At 58.7% G+C, this 17,388-nt stretch overlaps 1 protein-coding gene across 1 annotated transcript; it reads right to left on the bottom strand.

Moving 5' to 3' along the window:
* Nucleotides 1-481: 481 nt before the first annotated feature.
* On the bottom strand, nucleotides 482-17,007 carry LOC119094912 (kinesin-associated protein 3; the record flags this gene model as incomplete). The annotated part of the gene is made up of 15 exons (XM_037217822.1): nucleotides 482-581; nucleotides 917-965; nucleotides 3,122-3,284; nucleotides 3,761-3,846; nucleotides 5,775-5,873; nucleotides 6,247-6,372; nucleotides 7,137-7,302; nucleotides 7,725-7,906; nucleotides 8,325-8,465; nucleotides 9,731-9,893; nucleotides 12,573-12,751; nucleotides 13,270-13,432; nucleotides 14,647-14,783; nucleotides 16,542-16,730; nucleotides 16,908-17,007. Coding segments are annotated over 15 exons (1,962 nt in total), but the record flags the coding sequence as incomplete, so codon positions are not given.
* Nucleotides 17,008-17,388: the final 381 nt, after the last annotated feature.

Raw genomic sequence — 17,388 nt, 5'->3', positions numbered from 1 at the left:
AGGCCCCGCGCACGGGTCCGTGCGAGTCAAAACCGCGTCTCGCTTTCACTCTGCAGGGATTTAGTTGAAACTCGCCAAGGCCATTCGATTTTCGCCAGCGTTTGCCAAGCCAAAACAAGCCAATTTCCCAAGACATCCTCCGTGAAAACCCTACAGCACGCCCACGTCAATGAATCGGCAGGCAGAGAAGACGTCCAGACTCAGGCTTTAAAGCTTGCAAGATCCGACACAGCGCCAGCAGCTGCATAACCATAACGAACCGCTCCCTCTCAGTACGTCCGTTGCCGGCCGGACAGCGCCGCGGGGTCTGATCCGGGGTCAGGCACCGGCGACCGGTCGGCCCTGGCGCCGCCGCCGGCCGTGGCCGTCCCCCTGCGGCGGGCGGCGGTGACCGGTCGGCCCTGGCACCGCCGCCGGCCGTGGCCGTCTCGCTGCAGCGGGCGGCGGTGACCGGTCGGCCCTGGCACCGCCGCCGGCCGTGGCCGTCTCGCTGCGGCGGGCGGCGGCGACCGGTCGGCCCTGGCACCGCCGCCGGCCGTGGTCGTCCCCCTGCGGCGGTGGCCTACTCCAGCACGTCGAACCTGTCGGCGAGGCGGTAGCGTCACCAGGCGCCGGCCGTCGCACCGGGCCGCGCCCAGCGCCAGCAGCATGGCCGCACACCACTCATCCAGCACGGCCATCCTTGAGGTGCTCCGCTCCCGTCCCCTGTATCCGGGCCTCGGGCCTCCCTGGGCCTTGCGGTGGCAAGGCCCAGGGAGGCCCGAGGTTCTGACCTCTCACCTCGGCCTGGTCCCCGGCCTGAGTCACTGACACAAATCCCACCCTCACCTCCCCTGACTCGTGTAACCGGATCCTCAGCCCTCCCTGGCCCGTGTGACCGGAACCTCAGCCCTCCCCAGCCCGCCCCATCACTGACCTAACCCGGCCGATCTTCTCATCCTCCAGCAGCACCTCGGAGGACGTATCTGCCGGCGACAGGAGGATCGTCAGACCGCACGTCAGGACGGCAAAAGGATCGTCAGACAGCACGTCAGGAGGACAGGAGGACCATCAGACCGCACGTCAGGACGGCAAAAGGATCGTCAGACAGCACGTCAGGAGGACAGGAGGACCGGTAGAACGCGCGTCAGGAGGACAGGAGGTCCGTCAGATCCAACGCCACTGGTCCAGCACCCGCCCGGCATCGCTGCACGGCAAGGCCGACGGCGCCGGTCACATCAGGCATCACGCTGCGACCACAGGCGCCAGGACAGCAGCGGCCGACGCAACCCCCTTCGGTTTTCCGGAGGGGGTTGCTCCTGAAACGCTCAACGCGATGCAACACAAGTTTGACTGGTTGTGTCAACAGCCAAGGGATGTAGACATCTGAACTCCAGATCTTCAGCTCAAGTCTATTGTTTCACGCACCTATGACCTAGTTTTGACACCCTTTACGGTAAAAATGAGAAAAAGGCGCTCCGCAACGCCTTCTCAGTTTTTTTTTGCACTATATATTCTCCAGATTTCAATAGTGTGAAGATTTTGACAACTCGAAACAAGTCATCAACGCGCATGACCTGTTCCACGGCCATTCTCGGTGCAGGGAAGATCAGGAAAATCTTCAAATTTACCGGGAATTTGGCGTCGGATATGGTAACATGACATGCCACTATATATCGCACGACAGAGTGGGTCAAGTGGATTATAAATATCATACAAGGTCAAAGTTACATCGGGTCGTCCTAAAAGCCGCTCACTGAACGTTAGCAGTCATTTCACATCCACCCAACATTATCCGCGTGCACGAATGTCGCTCGTACAATATCATCCCAGGTCAAGACCATGCAACGCCACGGATGACACCATGTCATTCCATAGGATGACGTAGCAGTACATGGTGGCGTGCTTTAGCTCGTGCCGGCTTTACGCTGCGCACGTGCTTTGAGCGCAAAGCTGCGTGGAAAAAACAGGAAAAAACCCGCCGACAGGTCTCGTTCGATCCAAGGTGATAGGTCAACCGCACGAGACACCTCGCTTTACAAGAGTTGTGGCTCACCCCCGGGGCTCGGGGATTTTGCTTCAGCGTATCGGGTGGGGAAAGGCAGGGGGCCACCCCTCGCTGGGGTATGGGGGGCCGGGCCCGGGGAAGTTGGGGCAACGGTCGCGATGTACCGGGGACAGCTGCCGTCCGCGCACACAAAACAGCCAGCAGCTAATCAGCGGTCTTCAAGGACACCTCTCCCCTGCGAACAACCCGCCAGCGACAGGGACGGCAGGCCGACCGAAAAAGCACCAGATGTTGCGTCAGCCTGAGCAGCGACAGATATGGCGGCCGGCCGAAGGCAGGGTGTGCGCCAGCCTGAGCAGCGACAGAGACGGCGGCCGTCCGGAAGCCAGGGTTGTGGCGTACCTGAGCAGCGGACAGAACGGCGCCGGCGGAGCCCAGATGTGTCGTCAGCCTGAGCAGCGACGAGACGGCGGCCCGGCCGAAGCCAGGGTGTGGCGTCAGCCTGAGCAGCGACAGAGACGGCGGCCGGCCGGAGCCAGAGGTGGCGTCAGCCTGAGCAGCAAGACCAGAGGACGGCGGCCGGCCGGAGCCAGATGTGGCGTCAGCCTGAGCAGAGCATCCCTCAGCCGCCGCCGCCACCAGACCGGGCGGCGGCCAGACACCACACACACCACAGGCCACGGAGCGGGGACAGTGGCCGGGCCGTTCGTCCAGCAAGCGACGGCAGGCTGCGAGGCTCTGGCGCGGCCGGTCGGGACGGCTTCCGAGTACGGCCCAGGCGCGCCACATCGAACGCCGCGCACGCCAGGCGAGACGGGCGTTTGTACCTTACGGGACCGACCGCGTGAGCGCAGCTGAACGGCAGACTTCGCCCGGTCAGCACAGGTCCGTGCACCGTATCTACAAACACGGCTGTCCGGACGGCGCACGCTCACGCGGCCAACATCCGTCCACAGTCCAGCACGGCACGGCACCAAGCCGCACCCACAGTCCAGAGTGATCCCTCCGACGTCTCACACATCGCAACGACCACACCAAACACGAAAAACGAGTGGTGTCACGCCCTGCACGGCAGCTATCGGCCTACCCCTGGCCCGCGGGCCGGGGGGCCGCGTCCTCCGCCGCCGCGCTCACCGGACTGGTACAGCACGTCCCGCTCGTGCAGGAAGGGCACGATGTCGGAGTCGTAGGTGGTCACGTCGTCGGCCGGCTGCGTCTCCACCATGTCCAGCCATTGCGAGTTGTGCCAGCGGAACTTCTCCAGCCGGATGCGCGTCGCCCACTCGCTGTCCGACTCCTGAGGGATGGAGTGGGGGGGGGGGGGGGGGCGGATAGGGGGAGGGGCGTCAGAAACGGCCGGGGTGGCGGCACGGTTCTCGCGCCCGACCTAGACGACCCAGACGACCTACACTCAACCACGCAGACCGCCGGCCGTGGCCGGCGGCGCCGCCGCCTCACACATGGACGGTCCGACTGACACATGACCTTGTGGGCCTTGACACGGTGCGAGAGTTGCATCCCAGGTGGCTAGAGCTGGTGCATGACTGCAGCCACAGAACAAAAACGGCCAGGCACGCTCACAAAAGGGCTGACATTCTGACAGTCCGGCAATAAAGGGGCAGGCGGCGACATGACGGCCGGAACATACGGCAGCCCCACACACAGCACGCTGGCCGCAGACGGACCAGCTTCCGGCGCCTCATATGGCGCCAGCTCCGGTCACCCCGGTCACTCCGCCCCTCCCACCCGACACCAGGGACGGCGCCCACTGACCGCGATCATGTCCAGCGTTGCGTCACACACGCGTCGGATCTGGGCGTTCTTGTCGTGCAGCAGATCGACCAGGTAGGCTGGGGCGTCTGAAACAGGCGCCGGGCTCAGCGGGGGCCATCCTCAGATGCCCGGGGCACGTGTGGTGCACGGGCTGATGTCGAAGGGCTCAGCGGGGGCCATCCTCAGATGCCCGGGGTACGTGTGGCGCACGGGCTGATGTCGAAGGGCTCAGGCGGGACCATCCTTAGACGCCGGGGCACGTGTGGTGCACGGGCTGATGTCGAAGGGCTCTGCGGAACCATCCTTAGGACGCCGGGGCACGTGTGGTGCACGGGCTGATGTCGAAGGGCTCAGCGGGGGCCATCCTCAGATGCCCGGGGCACGTGTGGTGCACGGGCTGAAATCGAAGGGCTCAGCGGGGGGCATCCTCAGATGCCCTGGGCACGTGTGGTGCACGGGCTGATGTCGAAGAGCTCAGCGGGGGCCATCCCGGGACGCCCGGGGCACGTGTGGTGCACGGGCTGATGTCGAAGGGCTCAGCGGGGGCCATCCCGGGACGCCCGGGGCACGTGTGGTGCACGGGCTGATGCCGAAGGGCTCAGCGGGGGGCATCCTCAGATACCCGGGGCACGTGTGGTGCACGGGCTGATGTCGAAGAGCTCAGAGGGGGCCATCCCGGGACGCCCGGGGCACGTGTGGTGCACGGGCTGATGTCGAAGAGCTCAGCGGGGGCCATCCCGGGACGCCCGGGGCACGTGTGGTGCACGGGCTGATGTCGAAGGGCTCAGCGGGGGCCATCCCGGGACGTCCGGGGCACGTGTGGTGCACGGGCTGACGCCGAAGGGCTCAGCGGGGGGCATCCTCAGATGCCCGGGGCACGTGTGGTGCACGGGCTGATGTCGAAGAGCTCAGAGGGGGCCATCCCGGGACGCCCGAGGCACGTGTGGTACACGGGCTGATGTCGAAGGGCTCAGCGGGGGGCATCCTCAGATGCCCGGGGCACGTGTGGTGCATGGGCTGATGTCGAAGGGCCAGCGGGGGCCATCCTCAAATGCCCGGAGCACGTGTGGTGCACGGGCTGATGTCGAAGAGCTCAGAGGGGGCCATCCCGAGACGCCCGGGGCACGTGTGGTGCACGGGCTGATGTCGAAGAGCTCAGCGGGGGCCATCCCGGGACGCCCGAGGCACGTGTGGTGCACGGGCTGATGTCGAAGAGCTCAGCGGGGGCCATCCCGAGACGCCCGGGGCACGTGTGGCGTGCGAACTGATGCCGAGGGGCTCAGCAGGGGCCATCTTTAGACGCCGCGGTACGTCTGGGACCGCTCCCGGAGGACGTCGGAGATGCACGGCAGAACGCTGAGCTCTGATCAGACACGCATCTGCCCTATCAGCAGATGTAGCAGCGTTTCTCTTTTTTTTCATTCAAGTCACAGGTGTAGTAGGTGATTTGGGTTCTAGTGAGGCACATGCGGGGCAAAACCTAGAGCGTACTGGCTGCAATAGCTTCAAGCGAGACCGTCCTATCCCGCATAAGTACGGAAACCCCCAGAAGCCACGCGTTCAACAGCGGCCACAGCAATACCCCCTTCCAGGTGGTACAGCGGTCCCCGGCCCACGTCGACGAACACGCGAGGGCACAGCGGGAGTGCCAATGGCGACGACACAGGCGGTTGCAGTCCACACATGGCGAGGACCAGGACCAGCAGCGGCGGTCAGGACCAGGCCCAGTGTCACCGGTTAGGACCAGGCCCAGTGTCACCGGTCGGGACCAGGCCCAGTGTAACCGGTCGGGACCAGGCCCAGTGTCACCGGTCAAGACCAGGCCCAGTGTCACCGGTCAGGACCAGGTCCAGTGTCACCGGTCAAGACCAGGCCCGGTGTCACCGGTCAGGACCAGGCCCAGCAGCGCCGGTCCGCCGGTCCACCGGGCTCCGTCAGCCGCGTCGGGCGGCCCTGGGGAGTCGGCGGCGCAGGGAGCGGGGAAGCCGCCGCCACTGACGCCCGGCCCACTCACGCGTGTCCTGCACGATGCGGTCCCGGGTGGCGCCGTGCGACGTCAGCTGATGAAACACGTAGATGATCTGCAGCACCATCTCGTCGTCCTCCTGCTTGGCTGTCGAGGCCAGACGAGACCAGACGCGGTGAGGTCTCAGCGAAGCACGCCCACCGGTCTACACGTGACGCCCTGGCAGATCTAGCAATTCGCTGTTGCCGTTGATTGGGGTTTTAGGGCGCGTCAACGCCTATGGTCATTTTGCGCCCACAATAAGTTGCATCCATTCGTTCTTTTTCTTTTTTTTACCATCGCCACCTGTGATTGCAAGTCATCTCAACAGCGCTAGTAGCCGTCTATCCTCTCGTCCCGGTGACTGGGTACGCTAGCGCGGCATCCTTCCCACCCCCGCGGTGCAGACCAGCGGGTCAGCAGAGCCCCAGAGGGTCAGACGATCCCCGCCACGCAGCCGACCCCGTCCGGACGCACTGACCGTTGAGCAGGTCGACCAGCGGGGTCAGCAGGCCGGCGTCGGCCAGCAGCAGGGCGCACGCCTCGTCGGCGCACGCCGTCCCCATCAGCACCACCACCTCCAGCAGCAGGTCGTCCTCGCAGGTGCCTGCGCACCACACGGCGCAGGTCACAGCCGGCCGACGCCGGACGCCGAGCAGCGGCCCCGCACGCCGACGGTGTGCGGTGGTCAGGCGGCACGCGGCGGTCATGACACCATGCAGTGAAAGCTGGACACGTGGTTAGCAAACTGTGTGCAGGTGCGTATATGTATGCATGTGCATGTGTATGCCGTATGTTTATATGCATGCAGGTATGCATGTATGTATGTGTATGCCCGCATGCATGCATGTGTGTAAGAAGTGTGTGTACGCATGCATATATGTATTATGTACGTACGTATGTATGTATGATGTGTGTATATGTATGTATGCATGCATATATGTATGTATGCATTATGTATGTATGTATTATGTATGTATGTACGTATGCATGCATGCATGCATGTACGTATGTATGTATGTACGTATGTATGTATGTATATGGTAGAAGGTATGCAATTGTACTGAATAAGGCGCAGACACCAGCCAGTTGCTCTCGGACCGGGGTTCTCCGGACAGCGTTCACGGTGTTCGCACAGACGTAGCCACGTTCTAACTTCCGTCGACCTTGACAACTGCCCGACTGCCAACAGCGCAATCGTCGTCCAGCCCCGGTTGACACAGTCTCTACGGCCAATCTGAACCGACCCTCGGCCACGCACGTACGCGCGTACGCACGCAACATAAATCACGTTGAGATGAAAGCCCCGTCAAAGAAGACCGTCACAGATAATGCGGCGGCGCTCGCTCAGCCGGCCGCTTCGGCACGTACCCGACTCAAGCTTGGTCTTGATCCAGCCGACCAGGCTGAACTGGCGGAAGAGCCTGTCGAAGTCCAGGTTGGGAATGGACAGGTTGCCGAGCACGCCCACCGCCTCCACCACAAACTCCTCGTCCTTGCAGGAGTGCAGCGTCTCGGCAAACTCGCCCAGGAACTCCTGCGCAGCGAACAGGCTCGGTTGAGATCCGGCGGCTAGGTGAGAGTCGACGGCGGCTGCCCTCTCCGCCCGGCTCGTGTCGAGCCAGTCGATGGCGGCTGCCCCCCCCCCCCCCCCGTCTCCCCTCAGCCTGTGTCGAGCGGCCCATGAATCGGAAAAGGGAAACGAGCCGAAGGCGACAGAATCGCAAGACTGAAAACGACAGAATCATAACAAGGCAGACTGAAGGCGACAGAACCTTAACACAGCATACTGACCAACAGCAAAACGTAGGCATGTCTGATTCAGTAGACGACAGAGGCGGTTGATTCAACACATGTCTGCCGTTCAGCACCTTCGGCCACCCCGCGCCGCACGCGGCCTACACCGTGCACCGGCAGCGGCCCGAGCGCGGCCGCGCCCCTGCCCACTCCCCCACTCACCAGGAAGAGCACCTTGGTTTGGCCATCGTGCTGGCTAATATTGCGGATCATCTTCATGAGCAGCGGATCGGTGTGTTGGAAGGCGCGTGCCACCAGCAGCGCCAGGCCGTCGGCCTCGCACACCAGCTCGGCGTTCCGTTTGTTCGCCGTCAGGTTGATACAGAGCGCCATCAGCTCCAGGCCTGCGCGTGAGCGTGCGGAAGGTGGCGGCGCCAGCGCGAGTCGCCGCTGCCGCTCGCTGGGCCAGCCGCAGCGACGTCGACTACTGGGAGCCCGCGAGAAGGCTCGCGCGATACGACTGACATGGAGCCGCGGCTACACGTGCGATACGACTGACATGGAGCCGCGGCTGCACGCTTTGAGCGCGCATGTGACGGCTTTCCCGCGCAGCGACGCGGTCCGACTGGACCCGCTTCGGAGCCGAACGTTCCCGTCGGCGCAACAGGTCAGTCAAACGTCTCCTGCTCAGCTTCACATCCCGTCACGACAAACAACGAAAACATCAACATCCTACATCCCACATCCTACATCCTACATCCTACATCCTATATCTACATCCCGCAGAGCGCCCGGCAGGTGACGCGCGGCTGGCGCACGTACCGGCTTTGGGCTCGGGCCACTCCAGGATCAGCTTCATGCAGAGTGGCACACAGTCGGTGTAGGCGAACATCGACTTGACCTTGTCATCCATCGACAGGTGGTACAGCACGGCGATGGCGGCCGACCGCTGCCGAGGCGACGCTGCCCGCACCGACACCGTCACGGTCACGATCACGGAGTCAGTCAAGGCCAGGGTCGGGGTCGGGGTCGGGGTCGGGGTCAGGGTCAAGGTCAGGGTCAAGGTCAGGATCACGATCACGATGAGGACCGGGTGCAATATTAGTGTTGTGGGCAGCCCACTGTTGCCTAGGTAGCAGCCACAATTGGCGCAGAGATCCGCAAGTTTCGTCACAACGAGCTCTCGCCTGGCGTGGGAGAGAGCCCGCGGCTCCCAGGGCAACGGCCATGTTCCACGGGGCATCCCCATATCCCAGCTACATTTCATGTCGTACACCATGGGTGCTCTCTGCTACGGCATGGCAGAAGCTTTTACGTAAGCGACACAAACACAACGATGCTTGGAGAATAGAACGTTGTCCGTTACCATAAGCGCACGATGTATTTCGCTTTTCAGTTGCTTTGTTAGCCTTTAAGACATCACAACCACAGCACCCATATGAAGTGAGCCATTGTTACTGTTCTCACCCACTTATGAACCCAATTATTATTCAATGTGAACTCACCTATGTGTTCTCACATACGTGGGTTCTTCCGTCCCACGCCACTGAGCACAACATGTGGTGTGCGTGCGACAGCCGCAGTACAAACCGCACAGCGCACCACCGGTGAGCGAATGTGGAACATGGGCGCAACGTGCACCAATGCACCCTGCCTGAGACAACGGCAAAAAACGTGATGCACCTACCATCCCGTGGCAGAAAATTAGACCCTCCCACACAAAAACGAGCCAACGTCGCTAGCGGAAACAGCCCAGACCAGTGGCCTGTGCCGGTGAGCCTGTGCAGGACCCGGTCTGTACCGGTGAGCCTGTGCAGGACCCGGTCTGTGCCCGTGAGCCTGTCCAGGACCCGGTCTGTACCGGTGAGCCTGTACAGGACCCCGTCTGTACCGGTGAGCCTGTACAGGACCCGGTCTGTACCGGTGAGCCTGAACAGGACCCGGTCTGTACCGGTGAGCCTGTGCAGGACCCCGTCTGTACCGGTGAGCCTGTCCAGGACCCGGTCTGTACCGGTGAGTCTGTACGGGCCCCGGTCTGTATCGGTGAGCCTGTGCAGGACCCGGTCTGTACCGGTGAGCCTGTGCAGGACCCGGTCTGTACCGGTGAGCCTGTGCAGGACCCGGTCTGTACCGGTGAGCCTGTACAGGACCCGGTCTGTACCGGTGAGCCGGGGCCGGACCCGGCCGGACCAGGCCTGCCGCTGCGCCGCTGAGGGTCTGCCACTCACGGATCAGGTTCACCAGCTTGGGCAGCAGGCCGACGTTGACCATACGGGCGCGGTGTCCGGCGTCGAACGACAGGTTCAGCAGCAAGCGGACGGTGATGTTGAGCAGGTCGGCGTTGTCGTGCGGCACCAGCGGCGACAACTTCTCGGCCACGGCCAGCTCCAGCTGTCGGCAGCCACGTCCGTCTACAGTCAGTCGCAGGACGCGGGCACCCCAGCCGAGCGCGCGGTACGCAGCGGCGGTCACGTGTCCGCGTGCGTGATCGCCTCTGAATGCTGCAGAACGTTGTATTCGTTCGGCATGCGAACCATTGACCGGTGATGTAAGATACGGGTCTTGGACTGTTATACGGTTTCTTAAAGTTTGCGTATTAATTCTAATTTAGTACTTATTTGCTCATCTACCTATTCATTCATTCATTCATTCATTCATTCATTTATTCATTAAGTTATTTATTTATTCATTAATTTATTCATGTATTTATTTATGTATGTATTCATAAGCATATATCACATTATATATATATATATATATATATATATATATATATATATATATATCCGCTCATTCATTCATTCCTTTGTTCATTCGTTCATTCATTCATTCATTCCGTTATACATTCATTTCATCTCATCTACAAGCATTTCTTTACGTGAAGTTCAAGTTGACGTTTGGACACTGAGGTTTGCGTCGTCGCCGTCATTGGGGTTTTACGACGCACCCAGCTGCTGAGGCTATATGGCGTCGCCTGTTTCTCACCCTGGCAGGAGAAGTCGTGGTAATTAGGGTTTTCGGCCGCTTCGACTGCGCGGTCATATAGCGCCCATAGCGTATGTCCTAATCAGAGTTAATCGGGAAGCCCAAATGACCTATCATATGCCGCGAACGATCTGAGCCAGTGTATAAATAGAACAGAAGATAGTACGCGACAGGAATTTAACGAAATTTGCGTCGAGTGCTGGGTCATTACCGAGTAAATCGGAGAGCGTGAAAGATCCAGCAGCCAGGCCGAAGTACATCAGACGTTTAACACGTAATGCGGAACAAGAAACGAATACAGAGCGCACAGTAAGCGTTGCGTTGCATTGCCAGCACCGAGGCGGTTCCTCGCGACACAAAGGGTAGCTATGGCTGGTGTAAGTGTGACCGATCCGCAAGCGACTTAGAGTGACTTCCTTCCGTCGTGACGACTTCCGATAGATTGACTGTCATTCCTGGATAGCCGGCTTATTTTAAATATATTGGTGCCCACTGCATCCCATGTGCTCTGCCACCACCCTCGTAAAAAGGAAGCTATAGCTGGGTATGTGTCCGTGTCGGGTAGTGGATATGCTCTTGTGCATGGACGAAGCGCAGCACGCTCTGCAGCGGCGTCGGCGAGCTCATTTCCAGTGATTCCCGCGTGGCTCGGAAGCCAGCACAGCGCTTTGACCTTTCCGGCCCGGTTTAAGGAGCCAAGACGTAATACAATGTCCTGTATAACGGAATTCGTGAGATTAAAACGTCTTAACGCCGAAACATTATTTACCGATTACGATAAAAGCACGTGCAGGGCACCTTCGTCCACCATTTTAAAGCAGAAGGCCTTACTTATCGCCACTAGCTGTGGCGTATACACAGACGAATCTGTCGGTATCGTGAATGACTGTGTGTCTTAGCCGCACACCAATGCGCAACCAATGCCCGTATCCGTTTTAGAACCGTCCGTATATGTGGTTTTGTATCCCCGATACATTTCGATGTGATGTAAGGCTGTAGCTCTAGCAACACATGGCATCATATCTTGTTTTCGAGCCTGCGCCAAGGACACGTCGGCAACTGGCGACACTAGCGTCCATGGACGGGCCGGCAGGCTGGACGGGCGCATCACATTCCGCAGACTCAACCTACTCTCACGAAGGACATCGTGAACACGCTGGCAAAAAACCGCTGCGTTTTGCGTCCGCTCGCCTTGGTAAACATCTTATGTTTCGCGTGAAAACACAGCCCTTTGTGTTGGGTAACGCGGGAATTTCACCAGCTTGATAGCGTACCGTAAGCCTGACAACTTCCTTCGGATCGCTAGCGGCGGTTCATTGGCTTTAACGAGCAAGCTAACTGCTGGAGGCGTCAGAGAAGCACCAGTGATGACTCTCAGGAAGGGCGGGCTCCGTTTGAAATGAACCCCGTGCCTCTCGCTTCCCAGACACACACCGAGGTATGCATGTACGAACACATGTATATATGGACAAGGTTTCCTAGGAGCCTTCAGCAGTATACAGGAGAGAGACCGAATTCAGGATACGACAGGATAGATGAACAGGAAAGGGAAGAGGCTGTAGGCAGGAGTCACAAGACCTTTTACACACATCGAATTGACCGTCAATACATGCTAGAGTTCATGAGCATCACCAAAAAATGGAGGGGGTCCGCTGCAGTGTCAGCCAATAGAGGAAGTGGGGTGGAGGAAGGGGGGGGGGGGCGTGTGGGAAACACGAATCGTCACTCGCCGAGAACAGAGGTCCTTCGGAGCATAAGTTACCAGTGAACACGACTGGAACGATCAAACCTTACTTGAAAACGTTCAGGCAGGATCCCACACCTGCCAACGACCCAGTGGCATAACCCACAACAGGTGGACCTCGTAGGAGGTGTGAACGCCCGGCCGACGGAGGACATGTACAATGCAGATCACAATAAGGACATGGCATTTACAGGATAGGGTCACAAGCCATTTGTCTTGGATAAATGGCGTGGGTTCAAACCCAGGTCTAACATAAAACACAATTGAGTGGTACTCAAAAGCATTGGCCCTGAATCCGACCACACCGTTGGAAACCCAGCGCGGCGTAAACCCGGTCTCACCATATCGTCCTTGTTCTCGACGTAGATGGACAGCTTCTTGAGGAAGGTGACGACCAGCAGGAGGAGGTCGGCACTGTCGCGGTCCAGGCAGCGCACCAGCAGCGGCACGATTCCCTTCTTCCGCATCTTCTCCTCCGTCTTGACGTCCTCGGCCAGGTTCAGCAGCAGATACAGGCACACTGCAGGGCGCGCGCCGAGGCCGGAGGGTGAGCGGCGCCCGCGGCAGGCGAGCGGCGCCGACCGACGCGCCGCCAGGCTGCACACCTATAGCTGCAGACCTGCCCCCTGTCCGGCTCCGTGACCCGGGGGCAGAGCAGCGCAGGCCGTTCTAGCTTTACCCAAGGATTGAGACGAGGTATCAGTGCCACGGATGGACTAATTGTTCGGACTGCCGCCCTCGGCTGGAGTGTTTGTGTGTGCACAACGTTTCGGCCAGTTCACTCTCCGGCAGTCGTCATGGAGTCCTGAGAGGTATTATGGAGTCCTGAGAAGGACTGGATGACGCTCGGCTTCCTGCCTGCTGTGGAAGGCGTCTCGCGGCGTAAGATGTGACCAGACATCCTGGGTCTGAACAGGCGTGTCTCCATGTAGCATGCCAAGAGTAGACCGTGGTCACAGCCCCACCAGCCCGCGTCCGTCCCCTCGGACCGCCTTGTGAAGCCGCCCCGGTGTCCCTCCGCCACCACCAGCGCCTGACCTCTGAGCAGCTGGTTCTGTCGCCTGACCAGGCCGGCCATGGTGCGGCGCGCCTGCTGGTACTCCTGCTCGGGGCCGGCGCGCTTGCGGCGCGCCAGGTCCTCCCGCCACTGGGCGTGTCGCTTCAGCTCGTGGTCCACCATGTCCATGCAGAGCGAGCCCATCTGCGCGGCGGGCGGCAGCTGTCACCGTCGGTCTGCTGACCTAGCCCGGTCAGCATGACACTGCGACAGGTCCACAAGTTGACGGCCCATTAGGAGACGAGAGAGAAGACAAACACTCATGTTCCACGAGGGATGAGCCCGTTGGTCCAGAACGTTGTGCTTCCGCCGCTCGCGGCCGAAGCTCACTGTAGGCGTCTCACGTCTACTCGACTCTCAGACAGCTGTCGCACTTCGGCGGCAGATTCCGCTGCCCCCCTCCTTCGACTACGGCAAAGGCCGACCGGAGCTGAGCTGGTTGGGAAGTCATGTCCTAGTAATCGAAACCCCTAACCCGCGGAGGGGGCAGAGTACATTGGCGACATTTGGCGTTCAGCGACGTATCGACTGAGAGGCGTCACTGAGAGGCGCTCTCATTGTGTTTGCAATGAAAACCGCACCCAATCGGCTACAAATGCGGCTTTTGGCACGCAAGTAGTCATCATTGTTGGCACTGGTTGGAGCTGCATTGGCCATACGTGAAAAGCTCACAGTTTTCACCCGATGGCCCTCAAAAGCGGCCGATGCGTTTGTCGGTACTGAAAGGTCATTTGGCTAAAATCTGCGTTCCGATCCCCCCAACCGTGGTGGGATGGGTCCGAGTCCCTTAAGGCGCTCGCTATTTGCCCTTGACTATGATGGCCTGCGGCTGGTGGACGCGGCCGCGCAAAAGGCCATATGACGTCACAGAGCAGGGCATACGGTGCCGAGCGATGCGGCACGCTAGCCTTTCGCTGCAAAATTCTACCATTGGCCTGCAGGTGCAAGGCCGGCTGGAGGAGTCGGTCTCACACAACAAACACTACTTTAAGTCAGTACTGGACCATGGAGCGATCTAATCTTAAGTCGTTGTGAGTTAGGAGATCTTATCCTAGCATTAATCGACCTTCAGTGTACCAGAGGCGCTGCTATACAGGAGCCATTAGCAACAATGATAAAAGTCCGGACAAAAACGAAATGTTTGTTAATATTACAATACTTCCTGTGTCACACGTTCAACCAGTATTTCTCTGTGCACTGAAAGTCATCTATTATCAGAATGATATCGCCCGACTTTTCCTTGTATCACGCTAATCAGAATACGAGAACTCAAAAAAATCCCTGGAATCTGGGCGCCAGATTTCCCTTGCTGCTGCTATCAGTTAGTGCTATCAGGCTCTGCCCACGCACGCGCCCACCTTCTGCTTGACGACAATGCCGTGGAACTGGGAGAAGGTGGACATGCAGAAGAAGATGTAGACGATGTTGGTGGCGAGCACGGTGGACTTCTTCCACTCCTCCCGCAGCGTTCGCGACAAGGCGCCAATCATGGCCTCTGGAACACGTCACGAACAGCTACATCACACCGAATGGTCGCCTGAAGCGACACGCCTTTGCTAAAAGCAGGGCCCCGGTTAGTTCGGCAACAGTCCTGTTCGGAAGCCCAAACACACGGCGGACGCCATGAAAATATATTGCAGGCTTCTACGCTATCATCAAACTACTGACAGGCAAGTCATGAAGCGGAGATTCGTGGCGAGTCACCAGATATTTTCGCCAGCTGTTGGAACACTATGTCGGAAATACTGTGCAACTGGTAATACCCATGCTTTGTGTTTCAGCTCCAGTCTGCAATACACGACCGAAGCCAGGCACGTCCGACGCGGAAGCGACGGTGGCCCAATTTCAGCGCGCACTAAATCTGAGCGGCTCAAACTTCGGCGCAAAGTCGCCACTCATTTCGGCGTATAGAGAGCTAATGCTTCAATGGACCATGTTTCAAGGGCAGTTTCAGCAAAAAAAAAGTTGCCAGACATTTTTTCAAGCTGAAATAATTTACTAAAAATTGGTGCAATTCGGCCTGGCCTGAGCTCGGCGACGCGTGTGCCGGATTCCGCGCATTGATGTCGCGTAAGCGTCTGGCGCAGTGGATAGATTGTTTGCATACTAATCACCTGACTGAGCATACCTTTTGCCACGTTGTGTTTTTTTTTTATTACGTGAAATCGGTCCAGATAGGCCGTAATAATGAAATCTAAAATGATCTGTGTGCCAATGTGATTACTAGCCACATCCGTTGCTGCTCGCATTACAGACCAAGACCGAATTGCGGAGATGAACTGGAACCGTCACGAAAAGGCACTCAGCCCGTGTTTTTGTCGGTAATCCCAGCAGCCGAAATTGCCATGTACGCGACGCGAGCCGCGCGATGGTGGTATTGTGGTGAGCATAGCTGCCTTCCAAACAGTTGACCCGGGTTCGGTTCCCGGCCAACGTCTTATCATTTAACCTGAGCATAATCGCTTGCAATGCTTGATCAATCCCTTTCCATGGTACCGGACTGCGCCGGAACTAACAGTAATAAGTTCACAATATGTTCATATCAGACATTTGAAGCGAGCCCCTACCCACAATGACAACTGGCTGCAGTTTCGTTTAATTCGTTGGGCAGCCTGCATTCGGCTGTGTCAAAAAAGCAAAGCTTGCAGAGCCCATGCTATTTAATTGTGTGTCCGGCCCTGTCCATCATGTTCTTATTGTTTGGATCCATTGTTATTCAAAACAAAGGATTCGCCAAAAAACTTGTACATGTTATTTCCTGAACGACAGTAATAATGATACTGCAGCGAGTAAATAGATGTGATATGATGAATGAACGAAGGACATCTTTCTCACCCTTGTTGTCAAGATCTCCATGACATGAATTTAGGTAACAGCGTCTAGCATCAAGGTTCTCCAGTCATCCCTTATCCTTGCTTAAGTTGCCCAATTGGGGCAGCCAGACCTTCCCTGACGGTGTTTGACATGTTAAAAAAGCACCACTGAAAACTGAGTTAGGCACACCTTGGGCACATGTAACTTCTTGAGTGTCGTAAAACAGCATCGCGTGTTGTTTTTTGCGTGACTGCTTGGAAAGTTGTGACTCAATGTTAAGTCACGTACATATTAGTACATGTCACACATTTGGTACTGGGGAGGACATGTCCCGCTGGGGGCTGCTATGTGCGTACGCCCCTGTCCCGGAAGCCTGACCGGTCGCTGGCCACGCGCCAGCCGTCACCCGCCCCACCCGTACGCCGGCCGGCCCACTCACCATTGTTGACCAGTTCGTCCAGGTTATCCGGGTTGCGCGCCAACTGGAGCAGCATGCGCGAGCCGCGCTCCTTCTCAGCCACCTCTTCGTACAGCAGCTCCACATACGCATCGACCTCAGTCAGGCAGGCGGGCACGGCCGGCTCCGGCGAGGAGGGCGCAGAGTCGGCCGCGCCCGAGTCGGAGGTACCTGTTGGCACGGCGCGAACCCCGGTCAGCGCGGCAGTCACCGGCCAAACACGCACGCACGCACGCACGCACGGATATGCAGCAAGGGTGGGCACGCAGAGTTCGACGGACGCTGAGCAGCTGATGCCGATCTGGGCCGGCTGACCTGCGGTGACGGGTGCCGACCTTTGACCCTGACCTGCGGCGCTGTGCTGGCGCGGCTGGGCCGCCGCGCGCTGGCCGCCGGTTCTGCAAATAGAAGATGGCCTGCTCGACCTCCGGCCGCCGGGATGGGTGGATCAGCTGACAGCGCGCCACACCTCCTGCGCCAGCTGCGCCACGTTCGTCTTCTCGCTGAGAGATGTCAGACGGATGATCTTCTGGCACTCCTGGTAACAGCAGGATGGTGTCAGTACCCAAAGGGCAAATAAAACTGTGGTTTTACAAATGTTGGAAGGAAGAACAATGTGGAAGGACTCAACATTTGGACAATTGTCTGTGGTACTGCTTCCTACATTGAGACCAGAGATGATTACATGATCCCCTTTAGGTTCCTGTCACATAGCTTTCCAGTTAACATCATGTGCTGGCTATTATTTGAAAGGGTTGAAAGAGTTATGAGTTAATTAATTATATTTCCACATGCCTCTACTTTCACACAAAGACAAAGGCCCAAGCCC

This window comes from Pollicipes pollicipes, unplaced genomic scaffold (genome assembly GCF_011947565.3).
Source record: "Pollicipes pollicipes isolate AB1234 unplaced genomic scaffold, Ppol_2.1 Scaffold_4219;HRSCAF=4965_pilon_pilon_pilon, whole genome shotgun sequence".
In the NCBI taxonomy this organism is placed as follows: domain Eukaryota; kingdom Metazoa; phylum Arthropoda; class Thecostraca; order Pollicipedomorpha; family Pollicipedidae; genus Pollicipes; species Pollicipes pollicipes.
Note: the sequence above shows the minus strand (reverse complement) of the source record. Positions and strands in the feature narration are given on the sequence as shown.